The 18,397-nt window shown below is 32.3% G+C and overlaps 1 protein-coding gene across 1 annotated transcript; it reads right to left on the bottom strand.

Moving 5' to 3' along the window:
* Window positions 1-1,725: 1,725 nt before the first annotated feature.
* On the bottom strand, window positions 1,726-8,590 carry LOC137400510 (peroxidase mlt-7-like). Its single transcript, XM_068086837.1, has 12 exons — window positions 8,486-8,590; window positions 7,764-7,994; window positions 6,665-6,768; window positions 6,247-6,389; window positions 5,585-5,724; window positions 5,246-5,316; window positions 5,003-5,097; window positions 4,284-4,408; window positions 3,612-3,743; window positions 3,246-3,345; window positions 2,216-2,340; window positions 1,726-1,877 (listed from the first exon to the last, which is right to left on the bottom strand). The coding sequence occupies exons 1-12, from the start codon at window positions 8,532-8,534 to the stop codon at window positions 1,726-1,728; spliced, it is 1,467 nt and encodes a 488-aa protein (XP_067942938.1). The 5' UTR covers window positions 8,535-8,590.
* Window positions 8,591-18,397: the final 9,807 nt, after the last annotated feature.

Here is an 18,397-nt window from a genome sequence, read left to right on the forward strand (position 1 = left end):
TACAATTTTGCAGTGGTGCCGGTGAGCAGTAAAGTGGTACAGTTGTTAGATTGTTGGTCCATCATGCTGAAAATCGTGATTTCAAATTCTGTATCATGTGATCTTCCTTTTAAATGTTAACCATGTTTTCGGAGAGGCGGATAAATTGACACTGGTCTTATTATAGTAACAATTTACATAATTGTAAAGATTATAAGAACGATTTTAGTAACAATTATTGTTGATGTGAAGTTGCGCTTCCACTGTGGGGATAAGTCCAATCAACCATGGTGCTTTATTTCTCTCATTTCTACATTTATCTGCCACTTCACTCAGTTTGTATTCATTCCTCCACTACATAAATATGCTAAATATTTAATTTTTGATGGTTTCCAGGTTGGCTAAAGCATATTGTAACAATTTCGCAGCGCTTATTTTAACATTATTATAATAACTTATGCCTGCTGTTTTATGATTATTTTGCCACTTTTTTATATTTTATTTGGCTACGACATTAATATATGACAACGAATATTTTCACTGAGAGCCTGCCGTTTTTAAAACTCAGCTCAATGTTGCAACAGAGTGTTTAACCCTTTGAGCATTTATTATTAACTCAGATCGATCCAACAACTTCCTGTTTCAACCTGGACCATATTCATGATCATTTCAACTTTTGCACTACTACTAGCTCAACAAGGCTGAATTGAGGTCACTGCTCATAGTACTTATATGTACATCTTGGTTTTAATTTTGTTCTTTTAGGAGAGTTTTGCCTAATATGTTCTTTTAATTATATTTTGTCTTGCTTGTTATTGTTTATTGTAATTATCAAAAGATAAAGATGCATTTTTAGATTAATGTTGTAAATTGTAGTTGACAGTGCTATGAAACATTAATACAAGTCTGCATCTGTAAAATCCCAGTTTATGAAACTTGTTGCCGCTACAATTATAGTAATGATTGTAGTAAAGATTACTTGCATAAAACTGAGTTATTCTAAAAGTATGTGCAGAAGGGATACGATTCTGGTTCTTTTAATGAAATAAAGGTCAATTGTGTAGATGGTAAGCAAGCATTGGCAAAAAACCCATTACTATCGTATTCAGCTTTGCTTGACATCCCTAAGTTGTCTGCTAATCAGACTACACATGTATTCAGCAAGTGAACATACATTGAATCAACATATGCAAAGCCTAGTATAGGTAAGAGTAAAATCACAGAAAATGCAAAATGTGATAACAGCAAAACTTTGAGAATTTTATGAGCGAGAACAAATATGATCACAATAAATCGTACACGAAAAGAAAGCTAATAAAATCAGAGAAAACTACATAAATATATGATTGGTTATCTCAAGGTCTACAAGATATGATTGGTTATCTGAAGGTCTACAAGATATGTAACAAATATTTAAAATTATTTATCATAGCAAATTGCAAAAGAGTTTTTGAACTATACTGAGCAATAGAAAATGAAATTGGACAGATTCACTGTGTCAAATAGATAAGGGAAAGACATGGGTGTTTCTTGACGGCAGGAGGCATACGCAACAGAAGCGTTTTACCAAAGTCAAGAAAAGTGCCATATGAAGCGTTTAAGATCTGATCAAACAATTTTAATCAATTGTTTATATCACAGATGGGAATGTGTTGAGTTGATTTTGTAAAATTAATACCAGTTTTTTGATACTGTTTTATAATATTCTTTGTGGTGTTTCGTGAATGCTAAGAAAAATTTGTCTATTTACCACCACTTCTGGAGATTGTTGAAGCAGCGAGTCCAGAGATTTTTGATGCAGTCATAAGTGTAGCATCTACATTTGTTTGTGATAGTTGTAGAACCTTCACACGAGCATCCTGGGCCTCCTTCACACGTCCTTGTTATGGTTTGCCGCCCTAAAATTCAGCATTATAGAAATCAATACATAATTAACTTATAGGCCTATGACTTGTTGTTGATAAAAGAAAATCTAAGGAATTAGTTGGGTTGGGTGAAATTGTGGCAGTTGTGAGTTAGTTTCTTGTAACTTTCACAAATTTAAAAAATATACAGAAACCTAGATACGCTCATGGCCATAATAGAAAGGGTAGAAGTATACCATCAGAATCACTTCATGAGAAAGTCACGCCTTTCGGACTGCATCATCACAAGCTTCTTAAAAAGCAAGATAAAAATCTTGTTCAAAGAGATGATGTCGGTGCTAATGGTTAATACACATACAGAGACAACTTACCAAAACAGCAAGGTTCTTCATTTACAACCCTCCATTTGCAAGTAGGCTGAGCTTCTGGATCTTCTTTCCAAAGCTGAAGGTTCAGGTTAGGAAGGCTTGAGCATTCCACCAGTGTGGCACCCTTTCTGTTGGTACAATACATATGTGTAAGTGTATGCATTATATAATGCTTCCCTGTAGTTTTTTATTAGATAAATTGCAAATTGTTTGCCTAGAAAAAAAACTTATAGTTTTAGATCTTATGTCATATTTATTTACATGATGGAAAAGCTGCATAAACTGCATGCAAGTTCAATACACAATTTATCAGCCAAGGGATAAGCTTGTTGAAACTACCTACCTAAAATTTTTTCCTATCTATATACATATATCTATTTTTGCTACACTAAATGTCTATCTATATACACGACTAAGACATCGAGTGACATTTGTAGTATCAAGAAGCTGGCAATAAGTGTGCATGGTTGTTTTCATATATCAGCATGTCATTCATAACTGATTAATAAATATATATTACATTACGTACTATAATAATTACATAAATATAATAAATATATATTATATATAAATTTATGTATATGTGCATATATATTCTGATATATCTATAAATATATTAATAAATATAATAATATGTACAATCATATAGATCATGGATCTAGTTAATTTTGATGAGAAGCTCAGAGTTTTTTGAGCCAATTACATACATTTTTTTCACGTAATATCATTAATAAAACTAACCAGTGTTTCTTGTCAAAAACACTTAGAATTTTATTAGAAATTACAAAAAAATCTGTCCTTAACTCAACATAATGATATTGATGAAGTAAACTATGACAGCGAATGTATGTTAATTCAAAAACTATTGCCATTGCATATTTGTATGATTTGACATTAGAAAGAAATGTAATATTGTAGGTATCCTCAACCCATTTGAAAACCCTCATACTTGCATTTGTTTATCAGACAGAGAAAAAACTGTTTTTAGGTGTTTTTTTATTTTTTGAATCAAATAAAATGTGCTAAGACTTACTTCCCAGGAATAAGAAAGGCACTGCTGCTTGCATTTCCTATATCATCGACATCACACAGAAATCGATTGTACTTGTAACCTTTGATTGTCTCTATTTGTTCTAAAATAAGAAAACTGCTATTAGAAAAAAAGCAACCAACTGGTATCATTGTCAAATTTTACAAGATATTTACTTGTAACTGAAATCTCTCAACAATAATACGATAAATAAGCTAGCACTGAGTGAGCTACACCAAAATAACCTGCAAGGGATAGCTTCAAATGCTTCCGTGTTAAATATCCTTTTTGAGACATAAGCGTAGTGATAGTTGTGCTAGTGATCTTTTCAATCGTATTTTATATATGTAATGTCTTTTAGAGTTATACCTTGAGATAGTCCATTATCAGGGCTCTCAAAGAAAAATCTATCTCCATCTCTCATTCTTGAGAATCCATCAGCAATAATAAGGGCAAACAACTCTCCGACAATGGCTCCTTCTCGCGGTTTTTCTGTTACCCCTAATTGAAATATAAAAGTAATTGGCTGTAATTCAGCAGTCAACGTGTTTATACAAAATCCTTCAAAGCAGTTTTGGTTACAGGGTTATAACTCATGGTGAGTGTCATTTACATAAATTAAAGTTGTTACGAAAAATTGGTTTTTTGATCTTATACACGTAGATAAAATCAATGAAGTAGTAAATGTTAGTAGTCTGTTAATGATATTAAAAAATTTATTCAAATGTACATTAAAACAAAAAAATTATTGATTAACTAAATTGTTGACAGTTTTTTACATTGAATACTTTTGTATTTTTGAATTTATAGAAAATTTAATATCTGACTGAAAGAAACCTTTCGTGAAGTACTCAAGAGATTAATTTAAAACATAAATATACATTCAGTTTTTGATTAAAGACAGTATCAGCAACTCTTAGATTTTTAATTGGCAAATTAAAAGTTAATTACCAGCTGTTTTAATGGCTCTATATAAAATTGTTTTTAAACAGCAATTGTGTAATCGTATTAATCAACTGACTGGAAGAAGCAGAATCTTACCAGCTATATAGAGTTCAACATCAGCAACAGTTGAGTAAACCTGACGCAGAGCATCAATAACATCCTGTGGGTGCGTTTCATTGAGATCATCAAAGGTTTGAGGAACACTCAATCCATAGTACTGCCTAAAGATGCAAGAAACTTCATTGAAAACTTGCCTAAGAGACCCAACTCAAATAGGAAGTTGTTACACTCCTTGATTAATATTAGGACCTAAGGCTTAAAACATTCAATGATTTTTATTTATTAAGCCATCTGTAATGTTGATATTGGTAGGTCATTGTTGTTAGCTGTTGTTATCCATAAGCAATTACTAAATACTGCCTATTAATTAGTTTATTAATTAATTTAAATTAATTAAATTAATGTTTTGTAAATGTTCAAAAAAATGAACTTACTTGTACATTACTTGAACACAGAGTAAGTTCTTATGATTTAAAATATGGGATGAAAACACACAGCATAATAGTAATTATATGTTGGTCTGTAAGTGTATGACCACTAATATTGCACTTTTTACAAAAATATAGTCTGCAACTTCACAAGGTAAGCAGTCAAGGACAATAAACTTATACGCTCGAGATTGCACCAATATTGCAATCTCACACATATAAGTTCACCATATAAAATCATGGTCACCGCATAAGATCAGGGTGATCACATAAGTTTACATTTATTGCAATAACTATACAATGGTAATACAATTCAGTGATACGTACCTGTATGCAACATAAGGTGGAAAGCCATGGTCTCTTCCTCGGTTGATATTTATGGCTACAATATCCTTCCTTGCAGCAAACAAAGAGTCTCTCATCTAAGCAATGTAATAGAGCAATATAACAGCAAATGCAATTACCAATATTTTCATTAGAGACAGAATAGTTTTGCTGCTTCTCATTAAATTGAACTTTCTGCACCATTTGCCGCATTACACTACTGAACTAAATATAGTGAATACAAACCGCAGTGGGGTAGTTCCTATCCACGCGCCACGGTACATCCTTCTGCATGCCTCTTAAGCATTGTTGGTAACCTAAATCATCATTAAACTTGTTACTCTGATTAGTGTTGGTAATCTTGTAAATGTTGTTAATCTTGTTACATAACGCCATCAATGCTGTTAGTTCCCTTTGAACATATCTCTCTGATTACCATGGTTAAACACTCATGACATGTAACTCGCTATACCCTCATATGAATATATGGAAAATCTTGATTTCATCTCACACATACATGTATGTTATTGTTAATAATTGAAGGTTACTTATTTGCTAAAAGTTTTCGACTAGAAATAAACTTACCTCCCCCATAAAGAAGATCAACTTTGTTAAAATTTTCAATGAGGCTTAAAAATTGGTCTGAGCCGTCATTTTTGATTGCGCTGAAAAATCCGCCAATGGTAGAGTGTCCAAATCTAAAGGCAGCATGTGCCAACTCATTCCTACAAACATATTTACATATATTTAACATACACATAAATACATGTATCTCTATTAATAAATCACGCTTTGCAATTGTGTGTCTGTCTGTAAGGCTGCATGAATGCTGTGCTTGTCCACATTTTTTTTATAGTAATTTCAGTCAAACTATACACGCATATGATTTATGCCTTCTAACAGATCAAAAAACGTTTGGTTTCAAAGCTTTATCTGGGTCCAGAAAACCGGCCCTTTAAGCACTAATCTGACTAAAAACTGAAAAATGGGTTTTCACATACATTAAGAACGATTAAGTGAAACTGAAAGTAGTGTAGGAATTTTTATAGACAATTTCAATTTATTTACAAGCTCAAAGATTTTTGCTGTCAAACAATAACAAAACATTTGCTATAGCTACCTACAAACATAAAAGTTTTGAAAGGCATTATTGTTTTTTCATATCTAATTTAAAAGGTTATTAAATGTAAAAGCTTTAAAGCCTAGACTATCATGCAGGTAGGAAGCTATAGTTAATCTTTACTTACAGTACAGACGGGTTGATATCTTTGTTATAACCTCGGTAGCTATCGAGCTGGTAGTTGTTTATAGTTTCACTCCCCAGCACTAGTGGTAGATACTCATAATAGTGTATGCTATTCTGTATACCTGACAATATCCTTCTTGTTTCCTACAAGAATATATTTGAGAACACTTCGTTAGGAGTTATCTACCTAATAGACTATAGACTAGTAGTTCCTGCTACTATTACTTTTTGATCAAATGCTAATTTGCAGAGTATTGAATATTTTTAAAAGAAATAGTTTTATGCACTAAACTAAATGTAATTAAGCTTGAAAATTTGTAAAAGAAAAAAAATTATCAGTTTGAATTTTCTACAATCAGTTTTTTTCTTCGTTTGCTGACAAATTCTAACGTAACGCAATAAATAGAACAAATTCTCACCTGGAAAAGTCGCTCGTTGTCCCAGTGAGGGTTGATGGTGCTTAACTCTTCAGCTATCTGGTTGTGTTTAACAAGGAAAGCAGCATGGGTTGATGCAAGGTTAGCTGCAAGGAACATTGAATTATTTTTGTGACTTCACTATCCTTGAGAAGAAAAACTTCGACAGTTTGTAGACCTTTTTAAAGTTTTGACAGTAAGTAAAAATAAGACAGTATGTGAAACTAAATTGCTTTTAGTCCATGATATTTAGTTGCTTTACTGCTTTAGAAGTTTTTATGATAGCAGTAGCAGCAGCAGTAGTAGTAATAGTAATAATAGTAGTAGTGGTAATAGTAATACCAGTAACAAAAGTAGTGGCAGTAGTAATAGTGGTAGTAGTAGCAGCAGCAGTAGTAGTATTAGCAGTAGTAATAGCAGTAGTAGTAGTAGGAATAGTAGTGGTAGCAGTAGTAGTAGTAGTAATAGTAATAGTAGTAGTAGTGGTAGTAGTAGCAGCAGCAGTAGTAGTATTAGCAGTAGTAATAGCAGTAGTAGTAGTAGTAGTAGGAATAGTAGTGGTAGCAGTAGTAGTAGTAGTAATAGTAATAGTAGTAGTAGTGGTAGTAGTAGCAGCAGCAGTAGTAGTATTAGCAGTAGTAATAGCAGTAGTAGTAGTAGCAGTAAGAATAGTAGTGGTAGCAGCAGTAGTAGTAGTAGTAATAGTAATAGTAGTAATAGTACTAGTAGTAGTATCAGTAGTAGTAGTAATAAAAGTAGTAGCAGTAATTTATTTTGAATGCTAGATAACTTAACACAAAAAGTGAAATATTTCTAAGCGCCTACAATTGGCTGGATTTACAGCGTATTATGTACAAAGTGTCAACCTTAACCATAAAAAGTGATTATGGAAAAAGTTTGAACTGCCAGCCTTGCAGCCGTTAGTAGACAAATCACCCATCTGCACCATAATAAGTAAAATTCAAATATTTTATAGGTTTTTTGGATTTCTTTACTAAATAGCTACTGTTAGATCAGAGGTCACACGATCTGTATACCGTTTCATTACATAGTCTAACTGATTTTTCTAACAGAAAGTCAAATCATAACATTTAATACTTACGGGTTTGGTTAATTCTGGAATCACCTGCAAGAAATGGACATCTATTTGCAGCCTGCGCAGCGACAGGGCAACTGCTCTGGTCAGGTGGTGGTAGCACCATACCGTTAACTGTCTGTGTTTTCATTTTACCACCACTAGAAGCTCTGAGTTTGTCTTGTTCTTCTTTAGAGCTGCCGTAAACAGCTGAGCCATCTAACATGTGTGAGATGCTATTCATTTGCTGTCTTGGTCCTGCATAGAAAAGTATCTCTTACAGTTTACTAAGAATGTGCTGCACGCTGCCTTTGATAGAGGTGCTGCAGACTAATTGTAAATGTACACAATTAAGATCTGATGAATTTTTAACCAGCTTGCAATACGCTGAGAAAAAGTTCGATCATCAAAGAAAAATGCTTTTCTTTATTTACAACTATTAGAAGTAAATGCCATTTCAAGTAGCGATCATCTATTAAAAGAACTATATTATCTATTTGACTGTGATAACAAAGTTCGTTACAGATTTACTGGACATTTTTTATTCTCAACACAAAAAAGGCTAAAAAAGTGCAGCATTTATATGTAAATTTTACTAATCTTACCCATCACAGCCAAAGGTTTTTTGAAAACCAAACAGCTTGATTTGAAAGCACCCAAAGCATAGCACTTGCACCGCTGAGGCTTGTATTTAGAAAAATCTCTGTCTCCGCATAAAAAAATCACATAATTAAGTAACCCAGTCTCACCTAATGAACAGTCATGTAGGGGAGCAGGGCTGGAGCGTCTTTGTGTCATACAGAGGTATCCTCCATAATGTGTATCATCTGATGTCTCTATCTGTATGCATACGTCCTTTTTAGTCTCCCTCAGTTCCTGTCTGATGGCTTCTAGATCTTCCTCAGTAGGTTCTACCGATGTTCCATTTCTGGCAGCGAAAATCTGGTCTGGACAGCAAGCTGTTTCCTCTATAGAAGATAGAAGTTTCATTATGTTAAAGTAGCAAAAAATTCTGAGAATATATATCACAGTTTGGGTAGCATTTAAACCAAATCTTGTCAATGGGATGCATAAAATGAACATTTTGTAACCAAAAATTATCAAAATGATTAAACAAAATATTCTAAATTTTAGTGTTTGGTGTTATAGTAAAATTCTAAAGAAATTATATTTATTTTGGGACAGAATGCCGGAAAATACTGTACAGCTTTTTAGTTCATTGATAAAGATAATATAAGAATAGAGACACTTTGTATAGTCTCGCAATGTCTACAGTTTCTAATGCATAAAACATACACATAGCAGCTTACTGCAGAAAACATGTAATCTTAGATTCGCATTATAACTGTTAACACAGCTAACTCTATCTAACTATAATTCCAAAAATAACAGTGCCTTAGTTTTTATTTTTTGCTAAATGGAAAGCACACTTTTTAACAAATTGGTTGTAGGTTATAGATATAAAACGAGTTGAGTGAATTGCTGTTTTTGTCACATGAATATCACAAATTACTTACGCTCAACTTCTGCAAGTTGGGTGAAGTCGTGAGCAATAAATTGACCCCACTGCATGATTTCTGCATTGAATCCGTCAAAGTTGAGTAGAATATTAGTCGTGGTGACGGTTGTAGAAACTGTCCTTGGCGAGGTCAAAGGGCGAAGGGAGGAGTGTTCAAGCTGCCTGATTTCACTGATACCTGCATGTGAGTAATCAACTCAAGTCATACCTGCCTCAATGTTGATGCATATCATTGAAATTTTAACAAACTTGTCAGATCATAGAAAAACCAATCAAACTTTAGATTATGTTCAGTTGATATTTTTTTTACAAATAGCAACAACATATTTTCATGTATTTCTTAGCTATTTTAGAGTTTGAGGCTAGAATAAAATTTGCTCGAAAAAATCTTGATGCACAGAACTTTGCAACAAGTGAGTTTGCACAATTTAAAAAACGTTAGATTTACTATGATATATCAATATGATATAACATAATATTAGTACTATAATAAAAGTTTTCTCAAGATCAGGTAGAATATTAGCACAAACCATCTTCATAGGCAGCAGGCAGCAGCCTGGTGTAAGGGGTGCCAGCCATTCCCCATGTCTTTCTGCCTTCTCTTGGGTTCGTACACCTTCCGGTTGGCTCTCTGAAACTACTGTTGCAGAACAGCTCATTGGCTTCATCATACTCGCAGAATGTGACAAACTCTGTAGCTATGCGCATTATATCTATAACATAACATAAAATACAAAAATTAAACTGACTTCTAACTTTGTCAACATTGCAACAGCAAATGCTAGTTTTACTTTCGGCAAAATTTATTTTTTTCTCTTTAGGCAAATGCGTTGTATGGTGATCAAAGAGAAGCTTTTATATCATGGCTTATGGCATGAGAAGTCAGCAGGTACAGCCATTTATCCACAGTTCTAAAAAACCAAATTGTTCTATATACCCATATTTCAAGGATAAATGTTGTCTCTGCCTATTTTATTTTAGGTGGGAAATCTTGAACTGTTATTTCAAAACTAGACTTTAAGCTGAAAAAATAATATACATGACGTATGTATATATATGTATAAATATCATGTATGACAATATAAATATTTAAGTGTCACATGTAATATTTGCTATCAGAGTTTTTATTGATCAATTCATGGTGTTATAAAACGATAATGAAATGTAAATATACTAATCTAGTTCTTACCTGGGCTGATTGAATATCCATTTTCATCGAAGCTTCTCGAGGTGTTTAAACCAGTTCTGCAATAAAAATATTGAACATCTCGTGCAATATGGCAAGAATATTATTCTACCCAAGGTTGCCATTAATTATACACATTTTCATGCTATCAGTAACTGTTTTGATGCACAAGGAATCAAAAGGAAACTATTTTTGCATGGTTATACTTATTTTAGGTCAAACCTAGCGATGCTTAGTACATTTTTTGTATAAAACATGAGGCTATATATATGAGTGTAGGAATTCAGAATCAAAGATGTGTAGAACATCAGCGATACTTATAAATAAGTTAATTTTTAACAAGATTATGTAAAGCCTTGTTTTTACTAAGCTATATAGTCTGTAATCACACAAGTGTAAACAAATGACTGCTAGTTTGTATACTATTATACAAAACTTTCAAACATTTTATAAAAAAGGCAATAAAACTAATCGTGTTGTACTAGAATTACTATAAATACCTCTATTTCGGAAAGAGATTATGAAATTAATCTTTATAATATATATTCCTTAAATAGCGGAATATAGAATGTCTAAAAAAGTCATGACTAAATACACACAAAATTTTAATTTTATCAAAAAATGGCAAGCTTATATACTTACGACTTTACTATCTTTTTTAGAGATTCTGAACTATTTTGCGCTAGTTTTGAAACACTGAGTGAATCAATATACTCATTTCCATGACTGTGACTAAACACTGCTTTGCTGAATCTCTCTTCTGCCAGTTCAACTACAAAAAAGATGAATGATGAGAAGTCTTCTTATCATTGCATTTGTATTTACGTGTAAAATGTGTACATGCACAGAACTATACGTATTATTACGTGTACATATATAAGTATAAAGCACAACGTACAATGTAGGATGTTGATGCTACAATCATTTTATGTTATATTCAACTGCTGGAAACAGAAGTTCTCATTGCTGAACATCTGATATAGCCTCTGACTACTATAATTAAAGTATTTCTGTACTTAGGCCAAGTTACCTTTAAATATCTAAGATTAGATATATTGCATATAAAGAATAGCTCTCAAACATCAGGTAAATCTGCCTATAGATTCAACTTCATCATAAATGCTAAGTTACTTTAATAGAATAGATACAGAACATATTTGTGAGTGTTCTCCACTGTCATGAGTCCATCTATACATTTGCCATAATTGTAGCATGAAGAGGCTGTAGAGAAGTTTGTACATACCTGAGGCACTGCCATCAACTTGTGTTGCTCTAAAAATTGTTAAAAGTAATTGAATCGATTTGCAGTCATAAAGCCAACAGTAAGTATGCAATAGGTGCTGTTACGACTATAACATAGTTCTGCATCAAACATACTTAACAGATCTTTGAGAATTTTCATTAAACAACAGTAGTAAGGTATCTAGCTTACACCAATTCTTTTTGGCGTATTTAACAACTGCTGACAACTAAACTTGTGCTATTTGCCGACTTTAGTTCTTGAATATTGACAAGTATTAGTGACATATATTATATATGTCACTATATATTATATATGTCAATATATATATAATATATATTATATATATATTATATATATAATATATATGTATATATATATATATACAGTATATATATATATATATATATATATATATATATATATATATATATATATATATATATATATATATATATATATATATATATATACTATCTACATATATTTATAAATGTAAATATATATGTTAACATATACATTTACAGATATATATTAACATATAGATGGTAATACATATGTTACACCAAATCGATACTAATGTTTTCTAATGTTGCATATTTCCACAAAAACGTTTCGAAGATTCAATGCTGTATGCTAACCATATTTTTTATGACAAGTTTAAAATAACTGCTATTTATACTAAAATATTAGTTGTGTAATCAACATCAATTCTTCACATTTGGAGTAGCTTTCAGCTGCATTCTACCAAAGGCATGCCTATACGTAGTTAAGTCAATGTTTATCAGTTACCGAATTTAGCTGATATGTCAAATATCATCCAAAATATCTAGCTGGCTGTTTTGCTAGGAACAGTCTCATCACTATAAAAAGAACTTCTTGCTAAACTGCAAATGGCAACATCTAATTAGGCTAGTCTAAATATAAAGCAATTATTAAAAACTAAATTCATTTGATTCATTTTTTAATATAGAATTTAACTCTGGTCATTAAAAAAGCCTAAGATTTAAAAAAAAACTCTCATTCATTTGCTCACCTATAATAGAACTACTTTAGGCTTAATTGTAGCATTTAATTTACATTAGATTACAAGATTATCAGAGTAGATGTATGCTACAGTAGTCTAAACACACACTATGTTTCAAGTAAAACATGCGCAAGCAGGTAAAGAACTCTACATCATTTACATACAAATAACTGCTTAGAAAATGTCTGAGCTCGATTTTTATCAAAAGTATAGATTAACCTAATTTTGTTTGTATATTGTAAGTCTCTCAACTGTAATAAATTATTGATGCTTCGCTTTCTGCTTTTAAATACTGTCTTACTGACTTACTTACTGACTTACTTACTTACTTACTTACTACTTTTAAATACTTACCCCACAGAAATACCTTCCTGTAAAAGAAATAGAGACAAAATTACTAAATGAAAGTTGAACTGCAACCTAATGCTAAGCTAACACATTCAACTTTCTTAATTAGCTAATTATGATTCTTTTGTTATTGTTCTTTATAAGAAACAACAATCAAGTTATAAATGTTATAAAGCAAACAATTCCAAAGGCAAATTGAATTATTTCAACATTATTAGTTTGGCTAAGTTTGCTAACTTAGCAATTATACTAAAAACGTTAAGGCGACTCACCTTTACATTTGAGGCGAGAAGTAGCACCGCTGCTATTAGTAACCTAAAATAGGTAAAAGTTTATTAATATTTGCACATAATTTGAGCCAACACTTAAGCCAAATTTTGGCCTATCACAGTTTGGCCTATACAAAAGTAGCCAATCACATTTTATCAAAAGTTATCAGCTTCAAACCTTAAACTTACCATTGGGAGGTTTGGTGTAAGATATTCATGTTTAGTGAAGATAATTGCTCTACTAGTTAAAGAATGGTACAATCCCAAGTCTCGCTGGTTTAAATAGATGAAGCCGAACAGTATGGTCACATGATTTGATTCACCACCAACAAGGAGTACGAACTAACTAAATACAGTAGGGGAATATCACATGCTCATTGATACATGGTATTACTTACTCACTAACCCTGAGATGAATAACCAAGGGCCAAGTTCAATCCACTCCTTTTATGATTAGAAAGCTTGTCAACAGTTTTAAAGGTGACTAGTCTTGGGCCAGTTGTTGACCAGTTGTTGCATAGAAAATATTTAAGTCACCATTAAGGAAACAAGGGAACAAAGTAACATGTTGCAGCAATAGGGTAAGTGGCCTGTTATGACATACGATGATTAGCGACTAGACCGAACGGAAACACTTGTCATACCACTTCCTCAATCTAACTACCATCCGGTCTAAAAAGGCTTCTTTTTTATTTGCCCTTTCTATCAGCTGACTCACTATATCTGACCAGTTATATTCAATCTGTGAAATATGCAAGTATTACAAATACTTTTCTGCGTGTAAAATATGGACAATCAAAAACCAATAGCGCTCATTACACCTTTCATTACAACTCACAATTGACTTAGTTTAGGTGTAATAAAAATCTTAACTAATAAATTTCATTCTGTCACTGTGTCTGTCTGTTAGTTGACATAAATGCTATGCATTTCCATATTATTTAGCCAAATTCATCCAAACCTACACACATATGCTCTGTGCATTTTACCAAGCAGATTAAAATATTTGGTTTAAAAACTCCGTCTGGTTCCTGAGTACCAGCCTCTTAAGCACCCACCTGCAGGCTATCTGATTAAAAATCAAAGAAATCCTTGGCATTACTGAGCTGACTGCTAGTTTAGCGTACTTTGTCCTTTGTGTACTACTAAAAGTGAACTTTGCTCGTTACTCACTGAAACAAATCACTCACTTCTTGACGCACTTTTTAATTGAGCTCTCAAAAGTCAAAATATGTATTTTTTGACAAATTTAAAGAATAACATAGTGAGCTACCTAAACATAAGTTTTTTATAAAAAGCAAATCTATTCGCTCAAGATTTTATAGCATAACTGCTTTTGCAAGGCTAGCCTCCCAACTGCAATGCGGTGAAGATTTATACGAAGCTGCTCAAATACAGTAGGCAATTTGTAAGTTATTTTTTGTGTTTCGCAAAAAAATATATAGCTTCTCTTAATCAGAGACATACATGTGCATGTAAATTTATATTTTCCAAAAGTGATTTATTCAAGTTGTTTGACAGCCAGTCAAAAGTCATAAAAAATACTTCAGCAAGTGCCAAAACATGTCAAGTGTCATAAATATTGCATCATTACTTCCTCTCAAAGCAATCAAACTTATGAATGATCATTGAATGTCTTCCGAGCCTCACTCTCTTTATCATATCTTTCCTTGTTTTGGTTTAAGCAGCGTGACGCTAGGAATGTTAACTCCTAGATTAAACGAAAAAAACAATTCAACAAAGAATAGCACTGGGTGGTATGGTTTGGAGTGCTAAATCAATTCTTAACACGCAGTAAAACGATACATGTACATCAACCTTCTTTACCGCAATAAGAGCCATGCCTACTTAACTGTCCAAAACCCCCCTCAAAGGTTAAACAAATAAAATGCTTTCAACAGGATTCACACTCATGACTCGCAGCTTTGTATACCAACACTCCACCATCTGTACCAATTATCTAACTTCTTGTGTTTTTGCATAGGTAATTGTGCTCTAGCTAATGATCCTGATGATCTCAACACCGCTCACCGGTATAGCCAAGGTACATGTACTAGTAAAATGTACTACTAACAACAATCTGTCAGCAGCTGACATGAGTCCATTATAGCTCATTGACAACATAATAACATAATAGTTACTTTAATTAGTTAATTTGGTTCTTCTACTCTGGAATGTTGATATACTAGTTGTCAAAGTATAATGAATGAAGTTCTGCGAGGAATACAGCTAAATGAAGGATTAAAATGCCATTATCAGCATGATGGCTGCTAAAACTGAACTTTACTTTATGTTTTATGTTACTGATAACTATATAATAAACTAGCTGAATGCCCAGCATTGCACGCTTAATAAAAACAGGTTTAGTACAGAAAATTTATTTTTAATCAACATATACAACATTTAACGTTTTAATTTGTAAACTTTAGTTTTGTTTATTTCTGTGTAGGCCTACTGTGTTTATTTCTTTTTACTGTGATTATTTCTGCGTACTGTGTCTACTTCTGTGTACTATGTTTAATTTTATGAACGGTGTTTATTTCTGTGTACTGTGTTTATTTCTGTGTACTGTGTTCATTTCTGTGTACTGTGTTTATTTCTTTGTACTGTGTTTATTTCTATGTTTTGTGTTTATTTCGGTGCACTGTGTTTATTTCTATGTACTGTGCTTATTTCTGTGTAACTCATACTGTACCGGCTGCAGTGCCTACTACAAATCTTTATTGATTGCAATAGTCTTGTTGGTCAGTTTAAGTATTTTTCTTCATGTATGACTTCATACATAATACCAGCTGCAGTGTTGAGCATAAAGCTATGAAAGATTGGCAGATGTAATAAGTATGTCCACAAGTCATTCCTTAGTATAGCCAGTTGGAAAGCGTAGTGTATTGGATAAAGGCTTGAGTTCAAATCCAATGAGCAGCGAATTTTTTATTAATCAAACTTTATCACTGTAACTGAACAGATGGAAGGACAGACAAACATTGAAATTTATATTTATATATAATATATAAATTAAAAAACATTAAACAAGAACTGAGATGCAATAATTTAGTTTTAAAGAATATTCTGGAGGTTTACCCAAATTTATACTGTTAAACATTAGTTTGTTTCTCTAAATGATCTAAAGTCTCTTGATGATTTTTTAAAAAAATTTTTTTGTGTTCTCAGCCTTACCTTGTATGAGCTGTAAATTTGTTTTCTTAACTATCAAAAATATCATTTAACTAATAAACTAAATTTGGACCCCTTTACTTTTGGACCCCTTTACTTTCCCTTTACCCCTTTACCCCTTTTGCATTTTTAATGCTTTGAAAAAATGAACGCTTCTAGTCTTGGGTTAATGGGCTTATTAAACCATATTTAATAACATTCCAACTTTTCCTTTTGACTTAAGGTGGTGAGGTGGTACGCACAAGACGCTAATAATGACCTAATCATGATATGTGATGTTACACACATTGCAAAACTGTTATGCCATTTCCTTCCTTTATCTGTCATGTGATGCTACTATAAAACATTATCTATAGTCAAGTGCATTCCATCTATTATATATCTCTTTCGACTTTCACAGTATCACACAATCACCAGCCATGACCTAGTTCATTTTCTTGCTGAGGCACATTTGATTTCACAATTTTTTTGTATTCTTTCATGCTCATTGTTAAATGCACATTGGTTAAATTTTCTGCCTTATCTGATAGCAATGCATCAAATTTTTGTTCGATATTAACAAAACACACATACAAATTTCAGGTAAAATATGCTCAGAGTAAATTTAATTACATACCTTGGAAAAAACAAACCATATAGTCAGTCAAAGTGAATCTTGACTTTGTTCTATGAGAGCTTCATCGTCATTTTGTGTATGCAAAGAATAATTCAAGCTTAAAAAAGTTTCAATGCACATGCAAAAAATCTTACTAATTTGTTGTTGCTGTAAATGTATTTCTTTTGCTCAAAAATCTACATTGAGTAGAAAATAAATTCCTATAATTCATTTCCACTGACGTTTACATGCGTATAAAAGTTTTGTCTATTTGCTAAGCCTTGAATGTCAGTGGTAATTTTATATATAACAGCTTTGAACTACATATAATGAATTATTCCTGTATCAATATCATAGTCTTATAAATCACTAAATTTGTTCAAAGGTCATAAGGTGAGTTGCTGCTAAGCTATGCTGCCAATATCTACAAGTACTTGCTTCATCAGTATTCATACGTTGTTGACTTTCACTCAGTTTTTAGAATTCAAGTGGTTAGTTATATATCTCAGATGACACTTTATAGCTTTTGCTTTGTCCTGTTGCTGCAGTATTTAAAATCATTGTAAACCATTATATTAATTAGCCCTGAGGCAGTCTAGTGTGTTGTGAGAGATAGTCAGGTCTGTTAACTATAAGTACAATTATTCAGTTATGGCAATGAACACTTGACTGAACATTTGTTAGAGTGCCAGTTTACCGTGATAATAGTCAGAAGATCTAATCCACTGCAACGTAATCTTTTTTCCCATCCGTCAACCGTGGCTTGACAAATCAAACTACATCGAAACACAAGACCTGGAAATGGCAAGGTTTGTTTACAATGCCTTTTCAACTTTATGAAAGTCTGAAGAGATGAAAAGGACTTTTGTTGTAATTTATTGGAGATTGTCTTCTTAGAATCTTATCATGCTTTATTAGATGCTTTATTAGATGTTTTCAACTGCCGCATGAATTCTAAAAATAAAATGAAGTTGCCCTGGCAACAATTGAAGGAATATCTTTTCGAGTTTTTAAAAAAGCAGTAAGTTTGTAAATATTTTGTTTGGTTCTAAGTTAACCGAGTATTTGAATCTCATGGTTGTTCTGTAGTACATTGCTACATCCGCCTATCGGTAAATCTACGAAGTGACAAAATAAAAAAATAAACAATTCATTCATTTAATAACTAAATATCATCAAAACTCATCAGTTGTAACTTTTGCTGATTTTTGATTCAAAAGAGACACGGCTCTTATTATAGTAATGAAAGACAAACTTCTAAAGACAGGTTTCATCTATACACAACCTATTTAGCCACTTCTTA

This window comes from Watersipora subatra, chromosome 7, assembly GCF_963576615.1.
Source record: "Watersipora subatra chromosome 7, tzWatSuba1.1, whole genome shotgun sequence".
In the NCBI taxonomy this organism is placed as follows: domain Eukaryota; kingdom Metazoa; phylum Bryozoa; class Gymnolaemata; order Cheilostomatida; family Watersiporidae; genus Watersipora; species Watersipora subatra.